The 20665-nt window shown below is 32.6% G+C and overlaps 4 protein-coding genes across 7 annotated transcripts; 1 reads left to right on the forward strand and 3 right to left on the reverse strand.

Annotated features, from left to right (window-relative positions):
- Nucleotides 1-1400: 1400 nt before the first annotated feature.
- On the reverse strand, nt 1401-3420 carry LOC137814716 (large ribosomal subunit protein eL19z). The gene is made up of 5 exons (XM_068617599.2): nt 3267-3420; nt 2761-2883; nt 1914-2227; nt 1731-1786; nt 1401-1626 (listed from the first exon to the last, which is right to left on the reverse strand). Exons 1-5 carry the CDS (start codon nt 3376-3378, stop codon nt 1602-1604), a joined length of 630 nt encoding a protein of 209 aa, XP_068473700.1. The 5' UTR covers nt 3379-3420; the 3' UTR covers nt 1401-1601.
- Nucleotides 3421-5691: 2271 nt separating this feature from the next.
- On the reverse strand, nt 5692-7095 carry LOC137814718 (dihydroneopterin aldolase 1). 2 transcript variants are annotated; one of them, XM_068617602.1, is made up of 3 exons: nt 6827-7095; nt 6249-6450; nt 5692-6105 (listed from the first exon to the last, which is right to left on the reverse strand). In XM_068617602.1, exons 2-3 carry the CDS (start codon nt 6443-6445, stop codon nt 5910-5912), a joined length of 393 nt encoding a protein of 130 aa, XP_068473703.1. In that variant the 5' UTR covers nt 6446-6450; nt 6827-7095; the 3' UTR covers nt 5692-5909. The 2 variants fall into 2 exon arrangements, with proteins under 2 accessions (XP_068473703.1, XP_068473704.1); XM_068617603.1 differs by having other exon boundaries at nt 6249-6445; nt 6827-7040.
- A 3171-nt stretch (nt 7096-10266) lies between these two features.
- On the reverse strand, nt 10267-12295 carry LOC150029680 (large ribosomal subunit protein eL19z-like). The gene is made up of 5 exons (XM_068617598.2): nt 12130-12295; nt 11625-11747; nt 10767-11080; nt 10578-10633; nt 10267-10486 (listed from the first exon to the last, which is right to left on the reverse strand). Exons 1-5 carry the CDS (start codon nt 12239-12241, stop codon nt 10462-10464), a joined length of 630 nt encoding a protein of 209 aa, XP_068473699.1. The 5' UTR covers nt 12242-12295; the 3' UTR covers nt 10267-10461.
- A 614-nt stretch (nt 12296-12909) lies between these two features.
- PEX6 (peroxin 6) lies at nt 12910-20424 on the forward strand. 3 transcript variants are annotated; one of them, XM_068617588.2, is made up of 16 exons: nt 12910-13273; nt 13345-13986; nt 14068-14311; nt 14502-14637; nt 14947-15130; nt 15742-15933; nt 16095-16379; nt 16546-16617; nt 18457-18543; nt 18650-18772; nt 18912-19022; nt 19106-19144; nt 19235-19356; nt 19431-19575; nt 19802-19882; nt 20029-20424. In XM_068617588.2, exons 1-16 carry the CDS (start codon nt 13043-13045, stop codon nt 20116-20118), a joined length of 2784 nt encoding a protein of 927 aa, XP_068473689.1. In that variant the 5' UTR covers nt 12910-13042; the 3' UTR covers nt 20119-20424. The 3 variants fall into 3 exon arrangements, 2 of the variants coding, with proteins under 2 accessions (XP_068473689.1, XP_090161432.1); XR_011081674.2 differs by having other exon boundaries at nt 12938-13273; nt 19251-19356; XM_090305306.1 differs by lacking the exons at nt 18457-18543; nt 18650-18772; nt 18912-19022; ... (3 more) ...; nt 19802-19882; nt 20029-20424 and adding an exon at nt 17176-17321 and having other exon boundaries at nt 12938-13273.
- The last annotated feature ends 241 nt before the right edge of the window (nt 20425-20665 follow it).

Raw genomic sequence — 20665 nt, forward strand, 5'->3', positions numbered from 1 at the left:
AAAATTTCAATATTTTTAAAATAAATTATTTAAACAATATACTTAATCATAAAAGTTTTCAAATTTTCAAATTCTTTATAAGAATGAATTACTATTTAAACATTCTTCTTCTAAACATTGGTATATCACACAAAAAGATTTGTTATTTCTGGGAGGGCTTTTACTTGACACTAAAGGTAAGTCCTTAAAAAGAATGCTTAACAATCAATGTCTTTAAGAAAACATATTGTCGGGGAATACATGTGATATCTTCAATTGAGGTTATAGTAGATAGCAAAGCTTGTTTTGTTAGATTGGTTATTGTTTAAGTAAGTGATGGTGGAAATTATTAGAGGAAACAAAAATTGGTACATGTTTCTATTATTTGAAGATTTGGAAATCATGGTCGAGGAAGTCCAGGGAACCTTTCGCATACTTGGGGAACACTCTTTCTCATTTCCTTATATTTTTCCTTGTGTTTCATTCTCATATTTCCTACTTTGCTTAATAACTAAACTCTATCATAATCTTTGTATCTCCAAGTATAGAGTACAAAATTACTTTCAGGTAATTAAAGGGTTATGTAGAGGTTTCATAAATCATCCTCTCGATACTCTTGATATTAACAAAAAAAAATCATAAACAAAGTTAGATCTTTTTAAACAAAATATACATTATAACAAATTAATAGAAACAAAATCATTGTTCAAGTTGTGAATCCGTATTTTATATCACGCTACTTTACAAGTTAAAATTTAACATACAAATTTATATGTTAAATTTAAAAACTCAGAACACATTCAGACATGCATTCAAGTCAGCCTCACCGCAACCACTTTCACTATGCCAAAAAGAATCTCATTCAGATCACACAACCAAATTATAATTAAAAAAAAAAAAACTATTTACATGACTATTAAATAATATAATATTCAGAATTAGTTTGATACGGAATTTCTGAATGATGGTTGTTTACCATGATTTCACAATTTGCAACTTGTTTCTACAGGTGATAAGAACGGTTGTCCTTGAACAGTTTTGAACCCACAATAAACACAATTGACGACATTCTTCTTCAATTAACTACAGACTAATTCAAGAACTACAGTAAAATCAAAAGAAAAAGATAAATTAAAATCAAAATAAAGTTTGGGGACCATTCAAAACTATTTACAAAAAATAGCGTTTTGTTATAAAATTACCCTATTTTATTTACCTACTACGCTAGAAAAATCATTCAATATAACATTTTTTATCCACACTTCTTCTCTTCCCAAATAAAAGAAAAAATATTGACAAAGATCTTAGACTCATTTTTATGGCGTTCTTTTTTGCATCCAAATAATGTAAGATAATAGTGTAGATCTTGGTATAAGTACACTATAGCAGTTGCTTTGCGAGTAGGAGGATAACCCAAAAACTTCAAAAACTGACAAGACGGATAATCTTAATACCAAAAAGAGTAAAAACTGACAATATATGATTTAAGTATGCGGGATAAATAAAATGCTCTAGTACAAGCAAAACGTACAAAAATGTCTAAAACAAACAAAAACATACACCTCATAACTACTTTTGCAGACTAAAGATTTCCAGGAACCGTGACATATTCATGAAAATACTCACTTCTTGGATTTCTTTGGCGCTCTGCATATAAGATAGACTACAATTAGGCCAGAGTACATGAACAATAAAAAACTATATATATATATATATATATATGAATAATAAGCCAAAACTGTAAAACTCACTGAGTAGATTGGGGTGCAGGGGCACTTGGTGCCGTGGATACCTTCTCAACAGGACCCTAAACATTTTACAAAGAAAAAAATGTCAGAATTTTCATTTCCAACTTCAGTGAACATGCTGATAGTGCATTAAATTCTTAATTTTAATAAAAAAACAAGAAAATATTCCAAGACACTGGGACTCACTTGGGCTAGGCGTTCCTCTCTCCGAGCAATTTTCCTTTCCCTGCTAGCCTTGTTCTTTGCACGCTTAGCCTCAAACTGATCAGATAATGTCTTTTCTCTTGCCTTCTCAGCCTTGGACTTGTGAATACTTTCCATCAACACTCTCTTGTTTTTGAAAACATTACCTTTCACCTTCATGTACATATCATGGTACATGTGTTTGTCAATTTTCTTTGATTCCCTGTACTTACGAAGCAAACGTCGTAGCACACGCATCCTTCTCATCCAAAGTATCTTGGTGGGAAGCCTTGCCTCCCTAGTACCCTTACGCTTACCTAATAGTATACAGAGAATGATTATAGTAAGCAACTGACACACTTCCTCTCCAAAAGACAAAAGAGTAATTAATTCATTCTATGCCACCCACTCAGCAATAATTAGCATAAAATAAGTATCCGACTTTCTCCCATAAACTATAAAGCAAATTCGTTACATTATTCCCTGAATTAATATGCAGCATAGAAAATATTGTCAGTTCAAGATGACCAAGTGTCAACAGGACCACAACCATACGTTTTACATAAAACAAGTCCAACACCCTAAAATTACATTTTGTATAGATAAACTTTTCAATAAACACTGGCAAAAAAAAAATTATGCTTCCATTTTAGTTAATGCACAAATTAAAATCATGTTTCAGAATAAAACTTAAAAGGATAAAGTTAATGCATAATTAATATCAGTTTCAGAGAAAAGTTTAATTCATTTTATCTCCTAGTCCTCTTCGACCAAATGTAGTTATTGAGAGGGTGAATTCAAACCCGTTTGTTATTTATCTTACATTAACCAAGTTATTGGGAATAAATACCATATCCGGAGTGACGACCCTTCCTCTTTGCCTCTTTCATCCTACGAGCACGTGATCGGGAGTGAATCTTGGTTGGCTTCCTGATGATAAACCCATCCTTTACCAACTTCCTAATGTTTTGCCCTGCAGAGTGAAATCTACCATGTTAAGTCAAAAAATATGTGCTCATATTGCAAAACATTTGATTCAGACTACACGATGACACAACTTAATGAGCTTTGAAATATCTTAGGAAATGCTCACACGTACAAAACTCCTTCACACTGCACATAAAACTCACTGTTCCACTTATGAATAGTTCAAATACCGATTACATAAAGATATACGAATGCAATCTAATATTAAAAGAAATCTAATATTGCAAAGAACAATAAACTTCGGATCCAATATAAGCTCTCTATTCTCAACACATAGATGAGAAAAATAATAATAAATAAAAACAATTATACTGATAAACGAGGCAAAGAGATATGATACTGATAAAGAAAAAGGGTGAGCATAGTTACGAGAATTGGCCATGGAGATTTCGTTGGACTCATTGGGGTCAAGCCAAACCTTTCCTCTTCCGCACTTCAGCACGCTGGCTGCAAGCCGCTTCTGCAATTTCAGCGAAACCATGCTTCCCCTTCTCTGACGCTGCAACGGGGACAAAGAAACCCTAGTTTCGTTCTTCTTCACTGTATATATAAATACATATATAAAGCCCAAAATTTCAAGATTAAGCTGGGCCTTATCAGACCTAGACCATTTATTGTTTGTGGACTGTCATCTGGGCCTAGAACTTTAGTCAGTTTAGTCTTGGGTGGAATGCATCTTATTGGGTGTTTCTTTCTGCACCCCTATATTTTTCTTCCTCTGTCCCTACGTTCTTTAAAGTACTCAAATTTTCTTTAACAAAAAGATGTTTCATAAGCAAAAGTGATTTCAATAGAAAATCTGGAAGAAAAAAAATCATTTTAAAACATATTATTTTGACTTCTGAAATAGTAAAATCATAATCTTTATAATGTATTTCGAAAAGTATATTCCAGAAATATTTAAAAATAATAATTTGGAAGTCATGAGTAAAATAGTCCTTTTAAAAAATATGGAGTACAGAGATAATATTGTTATATCGTTATGGTGCAGGAAAAAACACCCTATATTATTTTATACTTGTACGTAATATTTATCAGTTCTATCTATGATCTGAATTTTTATAATTTATAGTAAACTTTCAAGACCAGTAACACCATATTTTTCAAAGATAAATTTTGGTATAGTCTTACGAATATATGTTCTTTTTTATTGTGGGTTGAATTTATTGAAGATCACCCTTTTTTAAAATTTTATCTAATGACCATCTCTTAAGAGTGTTAAAAAAATTAATCGAAAAAAAAATCTTATAACTAAAAAAAATTAAAAAATAATTTACATATATTAAATTAAAAAATTCGATCATATATTAATATATTATTTAATAAAATATCTTACGATGACAGAAGTTGATAAATAGAAATTACTATTTCCGTAACTTTTCGAATAAAATGAAATTCATAATAGGTAACAATAGGAATTTCTGATCGGCGGTTGCTGACCCATCGATGATGACTACTAAAACGCTAGAAACATTGGTTCTAAATTGTTCTAAATGAGTTTCAAATTAGAAAAAAACTTTTAAATTATTTAAATTATTTTTCTTTATTTTTTAAATATAGTGATTTAGTTTATTTATTTTTAATTTTTTAATTGAGTATTTTTAACCATCGGCAAATAGAAAACACTCGATATAACATTGATCAAATCCTTCTAGTTTAAAAGAACATTAACCAAAATAATTTTGACCTCCAATACGTAAATAATTTCAACATACAGGAAAAGTCATAACAACGTTACCTAAAACATTTTAAGTTACATAAATTAAAAGTTAATCTTATTAGTACTAACAAAAAAGGTTGACTCCAATAAAGTAAAATATTAATAAAAAAATCTTATAAAAATTATTTAAGAAATAATCATAATTTAAGTCTTAGTTAAGATTGGCCATAACACAAAATTAACAAAAAAAATAATACCAGACTTCAAAAGGACTTTAAATATAGAAACTTCAACCTACATCACTCAAAAGAATTATATTACACTCATCTCAAAAAAATCACAACCAACTACAGTCAAAAGGACAATATTTCAACAAAACCAAAGAATATAAAAAAAAAACAAAAAAATTCAATTTTCTACCTTCCAAATAAAATGTAAAATTCTTTAATTTTAAATGTTGTAATTACTCTTATGAGTTCCTAAAATTTTAATTTCTTCTAAAAAATAATTTTTAATTCCTTTTAAAAAAAATTACAGAAATTTTAAATTTTTAGTAACAATAAACCTCTAAAGTTTCCAAACACCCTATTAATGTATAGATGATTTCAGATTTAATTCCTATCTCAATTGTATATTTTTAAATTACTATAGACAATTTCATCAACTAAAAAACAATTTTCAGAGCTGTATAGATTTTATGCCATGAATTCATCACAGTTGGAAACAGAATAAACAAGTTGGTAATAAGTTCAAAACACTTAAATATTTAAAATAGATAGGCCATACCTACGAGAGATTATGAATTTATCTTTTCAAAATCTAATACGAAATCTAGCTATTATTAAATCCAGTTAATATTAGAGAAAAGTGGTTAACTGTCCAATAAAAGAAAGGGCTACAATACAAAACAACTACGAAATTAATACGTAGACCTTCTTTGAGGCGTAAACAAGAAATATTTCAGGTATGGGTCCAAAGTCATAAAACCATGCAACGAAGCATTTTGGAAATTCTTAATAAAATTTCTCTCTTGAACCATAAAAATCACGAGTGTTGGTTTAGCTAGATATTGTGTCAGACATCAGATAATCTTGATACTTATAGTGTAGGAAATTAAATGATCTTGAGAAGGTATTGGGATAATATAGGCAACTCAATAACTCTTACTGAAATTTCTTTCTGTTTTGGACCTAACTTTTTAACTCCTAATTTTATCAGCAAGAATGACGGATAACAGAGAAAAGACTAATGGCGGGATAGAAGGGAAAGAGTTACATTACTTTAGCATCAAATGGAACTTGAAGATATAAAAACTCTGCAGCAACCAAAACAACAAATATGAAAGTTTAGCCTTACAAATCGCTTCTCCGTCTATGAATCTCAACGCCTAAGTAATCAACTGGACCTCGAACTGCCACATGAGGCTTTCCAACCTTCACTCGAACAGCAAAAATTTCTTTATGATTTGTCAGTGTAGTTATTGCAATTTTTTGGGCCACTGATTCCAGAAGGTTCTGAGGTGACCCTTCAAGAACTTCCTTGGCTATGCTGCATCACCAATTATTGACATGTTAATAAGATTACAGCTACTAAATTTGCACATTCACCAGTATGAAAGAGTGCCACTAGAAGTTTATGCAATCAAACAATGAAAGCAAAACAAAGATGTTCTAAATTTGTTGGTCGCTCACTCATATATCTCTGTATAACTAACTGTATCTGATAAGTGATCAGTTTTGCCAGCAGGTGTGAGATCCATCCAAGCATCTATATCTACAACGAACTTCTGACCCAGACTCCTTTCTTCTAGCCTTGCTCCATGAAAACCATAGAATGACAATCCCCTCAGCACGAGTTTGTCTCCCCATGTCAGTGCATCAGATTCCATCTTTGCTAAAATAATCGGCAAATAGAAATATAAAGGCGTATTTGATTTCAAAAATAAAATAAAATATAAAGTGTTCTTTGCTAAACTATTTCATACTAAACAACTAGTGAACCATGTATGTCAAGGCAATAGTAAACCAGAGCAGTAGTAAATCAAGCAAGCAACAAAATTAAAGTATAAAACATGCACATTGAACCTTTTCAAACTCGCGAGGCACTCGCTGACTCGTCCGAGTTCACATTTCCGCCCACCCTAACCGAATTAACTCGGTAGTAAACTCGGTTTTTGAGTAAACTCGCGAGTCTGCTCCGAGTTGGCGAGATTTTCGTCTTAACACAAAACGGTCGTTCTGAAGTGGAAAATGAAATGAAATAAACTCACCTGTTTAGGGTTCGCGTTTCGTTTTTGTGTTGCTGCGTCTTCTCTGAACGAGTGCGGAGATCGTGCGGTGGTCGCGATCGTGTGGAGGAGGTCGCGATTCGACGGTGGTCGCGGGGTGCGGGTCGACGGTGGTGCCGTTTTGTTTGTTATGTTAGAGATGGGTGGTGTTGTTTTGGTTGTTGATGGTGCTCTTTTCAGTGTGCATTGAAGACTATGGTGTGATTTAGGGAATTAGGGTTGCTTTTTTTTTAATTGGGTTGCATTAAATTGTGTTTTTTAATTGGGTTGCTTTTTTATTTAATTGGGAGAAACTTGGTGCAGAATTTTTTTTATTTGGAGTACTCTATCTTTTTTAATTGGGAGAAACTTTGGGTACATTTTCTTTATTTTCTATTTTCTTAGTTGGGGAAAAATTGTTGCAAAATTTATTTCATTTTTGGTATAAATTGGATTTGAAGCGGCATATTGTGCGTTTATTTTTATTCAGTACTAAATATAGTTATTTATTTATTTTTTTAACTACTTTAAATAATTATACTATTAAAAAAACGTATATGAAGTAAATATTTATGAATCTAAAGTTAAGTCTACGAACTTCCATGAATATACAAGTATACATAAATTAAAACATACCAAACGCAAGTATACATATAGTTTTAATTGTAATAACTAAAATCAAAGTCCATTAAGATAACATTGACTAGAAAAAATGACTAATTGGTAGTTACATTATTTTGCATTAGGATGAGTTGTGATTTCAAGTTACAAGTTTTAAGGAAATAGAGGAAACAATTTATACATTTCATACTGTCTTGTTTTTTTGTTTTAAAATTATACATTTTATCTTGTAGTTAGTTGTGATTATCACAACATAAAATTCGTTTGAAGCAACATAACTAAAGATTTAAACTGCCTCAAAAACACTTTTACTCTTTATGTTAAAAAAGATAATTATAAATGATTTGACATTTACATTTAAGCTAAATTAGTAAGAAAACTAACAATTGTGTTAAAAAAAAAACAAGTCTTAAATCGGTTTAGGATTATATCCATGAAAAATATAAAAAAATTATGATATTTAGAAAATAGCATCTCTTAACTAATATAAAGATACAAGAGCATGACATCTCTTAATAAAAGAGAGTTTTCAAGATTATTGCATAATATAACAACATCAATCACTGGTATAGGTTCTATGCAAGACATCAATCACTTCCTAATTTATTTTTTTCCATTGCGATATTAAAGAACATTTATAATAAATTACAGTTTTGTATAGTATGTAATTTGAGTTAGTACCATTCACAAAACAACAAACAATAAAACAAATTTTGGATCCACTTGTTTTACCAATACATACTCAACATGCCACCAGTAATGAGTGAAAATAATGTAAATCCTACAATAGATACACATTTGAGTATATTTATTTAATGTGAAAGACTTACCTCTCATAAATTCTTTCAAATAGTATGATAAAATTTCATCACCATAATAAATTTCATTTAAAAGTATTAAAAAGCGTTTAGTTTCTTATGATTGATTTTTTTAATAGAAAAAAATTGTTCATCAAATTAGTTGTAGAAGCACCATAACAAAACAATGTTGTTGAATGCAAACACCAATGTTACTCATACACTTATTTTTAATCTTGTTTCTTTGTTTATGATCATATGTTATCAAATACAATCACTCGGTCCATTTAATCAATAGAACTAACTAAATTTTTGCTTTCTTGGTTATTTTTCATGACAACTTATCCAAGTTGAACATGAAAAATATATAGATTTCAATTTATGGAGTGTTATTAGATAAAAATCTAATACCATGAGAATTTTTTCAGTTATAACTACAATGGTTTGCTTTATCAATCATAAAATTTTTGCTTTATAATTATAATCTCATAATAATTTTTGTTGTCTGGATTAAATAAATAAATAAGTATTTCGATTATAATTTTTTTATTATTTATATTGTTATATTGATTTATTATATTTATAAAAAAAATTCAAGAATACAAATAAAAGACATAATTATTATGTCGTATTTTTTAATGGGAAAAATTAAAATAAAATCATAGGGTAATCCATTATATTCACACATAATGGTGACTTGTTACACTGGATTTTTGTATATTTCTTTTATCTGAAGAAAAATAAAGAATGTAGGAAACAAACTCACCCTATCATTTTTTTTTACCTTTTTGCATTTTCTCATTTTCCATTTTCTATAAAACAGAAGAGAGACGCCTTAAATGAAAGAGTCTCTTATTAATGTACTATTGTTCTTTTTAGTGCATCACTATTTTTTATATGATTTATTGCAAAGTTTATCAACCGGAAAACACTCATTCTTTTCATAGAAGCGAACGTATACCTTATTAACAATATATATAAAATAGTGATTCACTATAACTTTTTAAATTATAAACCATGTTGTTCAACATAAGTATCACTTAAATTATTTAATTTAAAAAAGTTATAACATTATTAATCAAAATCATCTAATTTTAGGAGTGGAATATACACAATCTATTTAAAGTACATGAATATAAATATTTGGATAGACAACAATGATAATTTAGAGGCACGATGATACTTTAACATGCAACAAATTTATAGTAGTTAACACTTACTATTTCACTTTTTTTTTTATATCATAAAATTTTTTTTATTTAACAATCACATTGTTGGTAAAAACTAAGTTCTGAATCTAGTTGTGTTTGGCTGTGAAAAGTTGATTTGAAAGTGTGGTTGGGAGTGATAGAGCAGTAATCTCTTCGCATAAAAAGAAAAGTTTGTCCAAACGAGGAATAACTCTTTTCACTGCACAACGAAATCTCGTGCACCAAACCATTTCTCTAAAAGGGAGGTCCAGGTTCTTTTTCCTCTCTCAATCCCTTTCGTGTTAACATTCAGGTTCTTTTTCCTCTCTCAATCCCTTTCGTGTTAACATTCACAAAAGCACGTAACGCCCATGAATTTTTGTTCTTCTATAGTGGGAAATATCAATTGCATATCTGCTACGGGCTTTTTTGAATATGAAACGGAGCATGTGGGTACATGGTAATGACCTCATAGGTGTTAAAAACTTACTAAAAAGGTGTTTCATTATCCTTTGTCTTTATTTGAGCAGTTTAGGAGTGTGAATGCAGGGCTGACATTTCGCCGAATTTTTCTAAGGACCTACAAAACTTTTTATAAGAAAATAAAAAAGATGGAAAGCCTTTGATTAGGCCAAGGAATTTTCCCAATTATTTGATTTACCTTTCTACTAATAACTAAAAATATTCTAAAATCAATGAACATGACATTTTTCCCACACTTATGCTTCCAAATAAAGAAAGAAATTGATAATTCGTAGACTAATAATGTGACGAGACAGTAGTATAGACCTAGGCATATACTTAGTTGATAGGATGAGCAGAAGGATAACAAGAATTTCGACAACTACGTGAATCTTAATACCAAAACAGTAAACTCCGACAAATTATATAATTTAAGTTATGCGAGACAAGAAGTTAATCGTACAAGCAAAACTTTCAAAAAAATGTCTAAAACAAACAAAAGGATATTTGTCATAACTACTTTTGCAGACGAAAGATTGTGGCAGGCGCCACCAAATATTCATTGTAATTACTTCTTCGATTTCTTTGGCGGTCTGCATAAAAGTTTTACAAGAATTAGGAAACAGTTAATGAAGAATCAAAAACTATATATATGGAATAATAAGCCAAAACAGTAAGACTCACTGAGCAGATTGGGGTGCAGGGGCACTGGGTGTAGTAGATACCTTCTCAACAGGACCCTAAACATTTAACAAGATTTTTGTCAGAATCTTCATTTCCAACTTTAGTGAATATGCTTGTAGTGCATTACATCCCCAGTTTTAATAAAAAACACAAGAAAATATAGTTATATTCCAGGACACTGGGACTCACTTGGGCTAGGCGTTCCTCCCTCCGAGCAATTTTCCTTTCCCTGCTAGCCTTGTTCTTTGCTCGCTTAGCCTCAAACTGATCAGACAATGTCTTTTCTCTTGCCTTCTCAGCCTTAGATTTGTGAATACTCTCCATCAACACCCTCTTGTTTTTGAAAACATTACCTTTCACCTTCATGTACATATCATGGTACATGTGTTTGTCAATTTTCTTCGACTCCCTGTACTTCCGAAGCAACCGTCTGAGCACACGCATCCTTCTCATCCAAAGTATCTTGGTGGGAAGCCTTGCCTCCCTCGTACCCTTACGCTTACCTATTAGTTTTCAGGTAAACATTATAGTGAGGAACTGACACACTTCCACCCTCCCGCCAATCCAAAGGATAAACGAGTAATTAATTCATTCTATGTCACCCACCCAGCAATAATTAACATAAAATAAGTATCTGACTTTCTCCCATAAACTATTAAGCAAATTCGTTACATTATTCCCTGAATTAATAAGCAGCTTAAAAAAATCTTGTCAGTTCGAGATGTCAAGTGACAACAAGACCATAACCATACATTCTACATGCAATAAGAACAACAGCCTTACATTTCATTTTGTTTAGATAAGCTTTTCAACAAACACTATAAAAAAAATTCACATACAAGTTAAAATTAGTTAATACATAAATTAAAATCATCTTTCGGAAAAAAGACTAGTATGGATTAGTTCTTGCATAAACTTATTTTAACTTCAGAGAAAAGTTTAATCCATTTTATCTTCTGGTTTTCTTCTATATATAGTTATTGAGAAGGTGGATTCATACTCTTTCGTTATTTATTTTACATTAACCACATTTTTGGGAATAATTACCATATCCGGAGTGACGTCCCTTTCTCTTTGCCTCCTTCATCCTACGAGCACGTGATCGGGAGTGAATCTTGGTTGGCTTCCTAATGATAAACCCATCCTTTACCAACTTCCTGATGTTTTGCCCTGCAAAGTGAAACCTACCATGTTAAGTAAAAATTTCGTGTTCATATTACAAAACATTTGATTCAGAGTACACGATGAAACAACTTGAGGAGCTTAGAAATATCCTAGCAAATGCTAACACGTACAATACCCTTCACACTGCACGTAGCATCAATGATCCACCTAAGACTAGTTCAAATACCGATTACATAAAGATATACGAATGCAATCTAATATTAAAAGAAATATAATATTACAAACAACAATAAACTTCGGATCCAATACAAGTCCTCAATTCTCAACACATCAATAAGAAAGCAAAATGATAAATAAAAACAATTATACTGATAAATGAGGCAAAAGAGATATGATACTGATAAAGAAAAGGGATAAGCGGAGGTACGAGAATTGGCCATGGAGATTTCGTTTCCTTCATTTGGGTCAAGCCAAACCTTTCCTCTTCCACACTTGAGAACGCTGGCTGCAAGCCGCTTCTGCAGTTTCAGCGAAACCATGTTTCCCCTTCTCAAATGCTGCAACGGGGAGAAACAAACCCTAGTGTTGGAGTTATTGTGTGGTATATATACTTATATCAAGCCCAAATAATCAAGATTGGGTTGGCCTTTTCAGACCCAGACCATTTGCTGTTTGTGGGCCGTCATCTGGGCCAGCAAATTCTTGATTCGTGATGCACCTATGCCTCTTTTTCTTGTGACACCATCAAAATTTTGATAGATGTATAATTCACATAAAAAAAAAAAACATTTTGGAACATGTTATGTAATTTGAAATAATACTGAATTTACATGTCTTTTATTTTAGTATATGATATATAACTATAGTCCATAATTTAATATTTATTGTAAATATAGTTCTTAAATCATATAGCGTGTTATAACTGTAGTCCATAATAGAACTAATAACAGGGATTAAATTAATTAAATTTAGTACGAAATAATAACTTCGTGATTTTTTTTTTCAATCTACTTGGTTCAACGATTAGAATGACAGCAAAAGAACAGAGAAAAAATATGGCTATAGATTTTGCCAAGTATAATTTTAAATGTTAAGAAATATTTTTTTGCAATTATTTTAGAAAAAAATACTTCAATATAATTTTATAAGTGAATTTAAATACATATAGTAGTTATTTTCAATAATTTAAAATTAATTACATTGTAATATAGAGACATATCATCTCAGTATGCAGTAAGAAGAAACTTAAAAGAAGGTATTACAAATCAAACACCAACGTTAAACTAAGACAATTGGTGGAAGCAGAAGAAAGGAATGAGAAGCAGTGGTTTTGATTGAAAATGGTGGAAAGAAGAAGAAAGCCTTTGATACTGTGTTCCACCAAACATGTCATCAATTCAACTGCTCCAACCACCAATCTCTTCCACCGTGATTCTTCTCCCTCCTTCTTCCGTTTTCCTGTAGGAATCCTCCGATTCTCCAACCTCACAAATCCCTCTGTCGACCACTCTTCCCTCCTTGCCCTCTCCACCCCTCTTCTCAAAACCCTCTCCATCACTTCAGGCTCACAGGTAGTTCAAACCCCTTTAACTCAATTTCCCCTTTTTCCAATTTCAGATTATGAAGTTACAATTTTTATCAGGTTCTTGTCAAGAATGTTGACACCAACACACAGAAAATTGCAGTGGCTGTTGCTTTGGATCCACCAGGCACCACGGTTAACACAGAGTCTCCGTCTTCTAGTTCTTCTTCTCATTCTTCTCGAATAATGCTTCTTTTTCCTTCTTGTCATTTCCCTTTTAATGGTTCCGTGCTCGATGATCAAATAGCCTATGTATCGCCTCTTTTAGCTTTCAACCTTAACTTGCACGTGACATGCTTAAAATCCGTTCTTCACCACGGGCAAGAGGTTTTGGCTTCTTATTTCGGACCTCGAGAAAAAAGGGGTGATGAGGATGATGCTAAAAGCACCGTGGATTCTGTCATCGACGTGGAATTGGAACCACTTGCACTGCCTCCAAAATTTGCCTCTCTTCTGAGGGTTTCTTTTGTGAAGATACCACAATGTGGCATCCTTGAATCCATTAGGGCAAGTTCACCTTTTGAGTCAGAAGAGCGGCAAGACATGATCGACTTGTCATTGCAAAAGTACTTTGAAGTCGATAGGTACTTGTCCAAGGGAGATGTTTTTGGGATTAGCATAAGTTGGAATTGCAATTCCCCCATTTGCGTTTCTTGTAACCAAAGATCATTAAATCAAAATGACAACCTTATCTGTTTCAAGGTACTGTGAACTCTTTCTTGCTTTTGTTAAACCTTGAGAAACATGTCAGGTTGGTTGCTAGAGTGTAACTCATGTCTTCAGGTTGTTGGTATGGAACCATCAGATGAACAGGTTTTTCGTGTCAATAACACCTTAACTGCTCTTGTGCTGGTAGGGAGTTCTCCATCCGCCCTCCCTCCAGATTTGTTAATTGGTGGACCTGAAGGACCTGCGCCTTTGCGAGGGGACACTGTGAACGTCTTGGCTTCGATACTTACACCAACTTTCTGTCCATCAGTGCTTTCTTCCAAGTTTAGGGTGTCTGTTCTGTTGTATGGCTTGGCAGGTATGTCCTATGTTCCGATGCTTTGTTTTGTAAGGAATCAGTATTTTCTCACTGATTCTTCCAATTATTTTGTGATTTGGATCACCATTTGACATCCTCAATTGTTGTTCATTTAAATTGTCAACTAAATGGTAGTTTTGGAATGCATCGGTGATGCATGTTGTTTTTCCTGAATAACGTAATTATGCAGGTTGTGGGAAAAGGACTGTTGTTAGTTATGTTGCTTCTCGACTTGGCCTGCATGTGGTGGAATATAACTGTCATGATCTTATGGTGTCTGATAGAACATCTGTTGCTCTAGCACAAGCTTTCAAGACAGCTCGAAGGTTATATTTCAAATACTAGCAATGATAAGAACACATGTTGCGCCAGAAAATTGTTCCTGCTTATTTTTGTTTTGGTGTTGATAAAAATGCATACTATGCTATAGGGACAGGAAGATACGGTTCCATTAATTTATTCACCTGCTTTTTTCTTCGTAGTGGTTTCTCTCCCCACGTAACAGTTATTAGATAAAGCTTTTCTTTGGCCACTTACCTTATCACGGATCATGTCAGGCACTGAGAAGTTTACTGTTTTGGATATGATTTCTTTCTAAGCTTCTAGTCTGGACTTACATGATGATAATATTGCAGATACTCACCAGCAATACTTCTTCTTCGTCATTTTGATGTTTTTCGAGAATCACAATCGCCTGATGGTTCACCACACGATCAAAGAGGAAATGCATCTGAAGTTGCATCAGTTATTAGGAAATTCACTGATCCTGTCAGTGAACAATGTGATAGTAATTCCATGGGGAAATCAAGCATTGAATCTGTAAGATCTAACTCAGTTGAACTTTGCTGTTGCTATCGTTGTTCTTTGGACTTCAACCTTTTCTACTAATCATTTTTCCTGCACATGACATATTTTGTGTCTTATATTATTGCCAGTCAGATAAAAAGTAAATGAAGTTAACATCAAAAGAATTGGAGAAATAATCACTTTTTTTTTCTGCTCAGGCAATAATTTCCCAAAAAATAAGTGATACCAAATATGATTTCTGTAATCATTAATCAGTAATGTCTGTTTCTGTAACAGAAAAAAAAAATGTGATGACAAGGAATTAGCTTCTGAGAACTCTTGTAAGTTGAGGCAATCACTTGCTTGAGATACAAGCTTATAAAATTGACAGTTTGATAGAAAGGAAATTGTACAATCAAGTGACATGCTACATACTTTTACCAGAATAAAATACATCCTGCACAATATACAATTTGCACTCTAACACTACCCGTCTAAGATCAGCATACATCTTTTATCAATTAGCTGCCAAAGGGTAAATCCAACTCAGGACCAGAAAAAACCTCAGAAACCAAAGTTGTCTTTTATTTTTTTCTAGAATCTAGAATTGCAAAGAAATTTACTTTTACAGCGTGTTGGTGAAGGTCGAGAAGAGTTCTGAAAAGGCAAGTGGGCATCAGGTTCTATTGATTGCTGCTGCTGACAGTTCAGAAGGTCTGCCGACAACTATCAGACGTTGTTTTAGCCACGAAATAACCATGGGGCCTTTGACTGAAGAGCAAAGAGCTGAAATGCTATTACAGTCATTGCAAAGTTTTTCTGAACTCCTCTCTAATGTAAGAGTGTTTGGAACAGAGCTTCATATTGTGTTTGTGTATAATAATATAGATTATACATCCAAATTTGTTCAAATTAAGAAAGGCTACAATTTGTGCTCCTGAATCCCTCAACCAATCATTAGTGTAACATTGACTGATTACACTGTTGCCTCTTGCAGACTGATTCAGAAGCTTTAGTAAAAGAAATAGTTGGACAGACATCTGGTTACATGCCCAGGGACATGCGTGCTTTAATTGCTGATGCTGGTGCCAACTTATTTCCGAGAAACAATGCTAAAGTAGACAAAGATGTGTCTGATGATGTAGACAGTTCTTTTAATTCCAAGATGGCGGAGGACACCAGTCACAGTAAAGTTTCACATCAGATTCCTGGTAAAGAAGACTTGTTGAATGCTTTGGAACGATCAAAGAAAAGAAATGCATCAGCATTGGGTACTCCAAAGGTAAGTTTAGTGATCTGGCTTTTGTGATGGTTTTCTTGTCTGCGTTTAAGCGGAACAATTTTCTGTTGTTCAGATGCCAACAAATGTATATCTAGGAAAAAATGTGTTCTGGGAAAAGTGTTCCTCAATGCATAGAAATTTTGAAGTGTGGATTTTCCTTTTGCAGGTTCCAAACGTGAAATGGGAAGATGTTGGTGGGCTTGAAGATGTCAAAAAATCAATTCTGGATACTGTTCAGGTGGGCTTCTTGTGTGGTATAACTATATTGATTATTACTTTCCCCTGTTTGAAAGTACAATTTCACTCTTTTATGAGTCAGTTTGGATAAATTTCTCAAAAAGAACTTTTAGAAGAAGTAAGGTTGTAAAATGAATAAAACCTCTCCTACAAAATTAAAATCAACTTGTTCACCTCAACTTTTAAGCTCTCTCATCTAACTTCTCCAAAAATTTGGTCAATAAGTTGATTTTAGTTAATAAGACAAGGCGTATTCATGTTACCACCTTATTTTTTACACTCCTATCCTATAAATATTTTTTGATAAGTTTACCTTCTTGCTCACTATATCGGAAATAATACCTGTTGCAAATAACTTGAAAAAATATTTGGTGTTAAGAGAAGCTTTTGGCTATCTGTCCTCGACACATTAAAGATACATTGGGTTGTCATATATCATAAGTTGACTCAGTTAAATTACATTTTAATTTTAGGATAGTTATAAGAAAGAAAAAAAAGTGCTTTTGTAGAGTCAAAAGTGAAAATTTGATAAGTTCTCTTGTATGTTCAACTGGGAAAGCTACCAAGACAAGACTTCTCCTAAACAGTGATTGGATAGGCTCTTTCTACTAGAGCTGGAAAATATGACCCATCCAAACATAAAAGGTCATGGAGTTTTTCCTAGTTTTAATGCTGACTCTTTTTGTTGAATGGCAAATAATGTGCTTCTCTTTCTGTCACTTTCTTCTTTTTGAGAAAATTCTTGTTGGTGATCACGATATTAAGAATGCGAGAAGTAACAATACAAACACACAAGGAAGAAAGAACACGGAAACAAGAATTTCTTTATATTGGACAAGTCTGTTGAACAACTATAGAACTTGAGATCAACAGAAAACAAACGTGAAAGATTCACTCAGAGAATTACAGTAAACTGTAAGGATTACAACCTTCCCGTATAATAGTTACTTACACATGCAACCTTATATGCACATGGGGCTGAAAGAGATAGCTAAAAGAAAATAATTAACTCCTAAGTAATTAAACAGAAATAACAAATTGCTCGTTGGAGGACTTCAGCCATTAGATGCGTCCAACATTTGAAGAAGGTTCCAAGGTATTATCTCACAAATCTCTACCTTTACTTAAATAATCTTCCAAGTAAATATTGACAAAGACTACTACCCACAATCAACATTAAGCAAGTCCAAACACTGCATGAACCTACTTTTTGGAAAACACTTCATGAACATATTTGTTGGATTCACCCTTGTATCAATATTCTACACTTCCACCATCTCTTCTATAAGAATGAAATGATACTTGTCATCAATATGCTTGGTTCCTGGTCCTTAACCAAGTAAATTGCACTAATGCTATGCAGAATTAGACATTTTTTTTTAGGATGACCCAAATCAGAAATACCATCTACTTCATGAACACAAAAATTGTAGGTTTCAACTTAGCCTCCCAAGTGAGGGCCAACCCACTAGTTTCTTTTTTAAATTGTTTCCTTTTTATTTTTTATTCTTTATTATATATATTAAAAACAACAACTAATCATTTAAATTGAGAAAATTATAACTTTTACATGTTAAATTACTTGATTACAATCAATAATTGGAAACTAAGTTGTAAGTGTTCATAATTTAAATTATAATATTAATACATATTTATATCCTCCAAAAAATGCAATACAACAAATTTAATCCTTTAAATTAGATTTTTTATTTTAATTTAAATTATAAAAAGGGGTGGTAAGTCGAGCTGTCTTATCCACCTCTGGCATTTCTACCTGGGATGCACTGTTTATTGTGTATTATTCATGAAAATCTAATTCATTCTGTATTTCATGTTGTAGTTACCTCTCTTGCATAAAGATCTATTTTCTTCTGGATTACGAAAGCGATCTGGTGTACTATTGTACGGTCCCCCTGGAACTGGCAAAGTAAGTTGTAATGTACTTGTAAATGAATTTTTTGTACCTCAGTCCTCTTCGTTTTAGTTACAAAGAATTTCTAACTCCATTACCTTGCTCTTTTATTTAATAACAGACGTTATTAGCAAAAGCTGTTGCTACAGAATGTTCCTTAAATTTTCTTAGTGTGAAAGGTCCTGAACTGATCAACATGTACATTGGAGAGTCTGAAAAGAATGTTCGTGACATTTTCCAGAAGGTATAATAGTATTTGGGAATAGTTTATCTAAAATAATTTCTCAATTTGAATTATATCCAAGTATGCTGTGTCTCTTTACTGTGAGCTAGACGGTTCTCAGAACAGAATTTGATAAATTGAAGTTCAAAATGATTCACAGGCCAGATCGGTACGTCCATGTGTCATCTTCTTTGATGAGCTTGATTCTCTTGCACCAGCTCGGGGTGCTTCTGGAGATTCTGGCGGTGTTATGGACAGAGTGGTTTCTCAGGTGATTTCCTATTCTGAGAAAGACCATGATGTTTGCAGTTTCCTTCCCTGGGTTTCCTAATACTACATTTCCCTTGTTATTAGATGCTTGCCGAGATTGACGGCTTAAGTGATTCAACACAGGTTTTTTCAGTTGCTTGAATATTATCTTTAGCAAAATATATTATCCTATTTTATTCTAACAAGTGTATCTCTGTCCTGGGCTTTTAATAGGATCTGTTTATTATAGGTGCAAGTAATAGACCAGATTTGATAGACCCAGCCCTTCTGCGCCCTGGTCGATTTGATAAACTACTCTATGTGGGAGTTAACTCTGATGCATCTTACAGGGAACGGTAATCAGTCTACTCTTTCTTGTAAAATATCGATTACATGCTATTGTGCACACCTCTGATCCCATCTTTCCTAGGGTGCTGAAAGCTCTTACACGAAAGTTCAAATTGCATGAAGATATCTCACTTTACTCCATTGCAAAAAAATGTCCACCAAACTTCACTGGTGCAGACATGTATGCGTTGTGTGCAGATGCTTGGTTCCATGCTGCAAAGCGTAAAGTGAGTTTGACCAGGATCACAAGACCTATTATTACATTGCATGAAATTTGTTGGATTGTAGATCAGTTAAGGATTCTGAGATTGTAGTGGAGAGTATCAATTTATAGAACAAAATTGCAGCCTGTATTTACTGTCACAAGCAATTGAAACCTTAAAATGTTGTACAAAACTAGGCGTAAACTCTTATGTGATTAGAAGGGTACTTAACCTCATTGCCTTCTTCTAGGTTTTGAGTGCAAATCCAGAGTCGTCCAACAAAGATAACGAAGCAGATTCTGTTGTTGTTCAATATGATGACTTTGTCCAGGTAACTTGCCATTTTGTTCATAAATCTGGTTATTTGTGGTTCAAACTCATAACACTTGTAGAGTTACCAACTTATCCATGAATTGTTTTCCCAGCTGTTTGTTGTATCTATCTATTTATGAGATTGACATTTTCTGGATTTTCCAGGTGTTAGAAGAGCTATCACCTTCCCTCTCGATAGCCGAGCTTAAGAAGTACGAGCAACTGAGAGATCAGTTTGAAGGCACCTCTAGATGAATTTGGTTACCATATTGTTTTTGCTGCTGTTTTTGGATTTATAATACAAAGTATATATGGAATATCTTTTTGTGGGGGTTGCATGTCTGTATTCTTATATTAGTAATATCCATTAGGCTTACAGTGAAGGGTGCAGAGTATTATTGCCTGTATATTAGCTGGCCATTAGGCTTTCAAACACAGACCAGACCCACATAGATCAGGATCTAAGCATACCTCTATAATTTTTTCAATATGTAAAAAAATATAAATTATACTTTCGTCTAATCATAGTAGATGAACTTATATATATCATGACTTTTCTAATAATTCTTTCAAAAATTATATTTAAGGTGACTTTTCTTTACCTTTTTACATCAGAGTGATTTTGATTTGGTTGACAATGTAAGTATTTTTAAGCAGTAATACTAAAACAGTAAAAAAAAAAGTTATAAATTTTACCTTCAATCAAGCTTAACTTTATTTTCATTTTCTTGTTTCAGATTTTACCTTCCATTTTTAAGAACACATTTATATAAAAGTTTTAATCAAAATCTATCAATTTAAA

This window comes from Phaseolus vulgaris, chromosome 1 (assembly GCF_051622355.1).
Source record: "Phaseolus vulgaris cultivar YP4 chromosome 1, ASM5162235v1, whole genome shotgun sequence".
Lineage (NCBI taxonomy): Eukaryota > Viridiplantae > Streptophyta > Magnoliopsida > Fabales > Fabaceae > Phaseolus > Phaseolus vulgaris.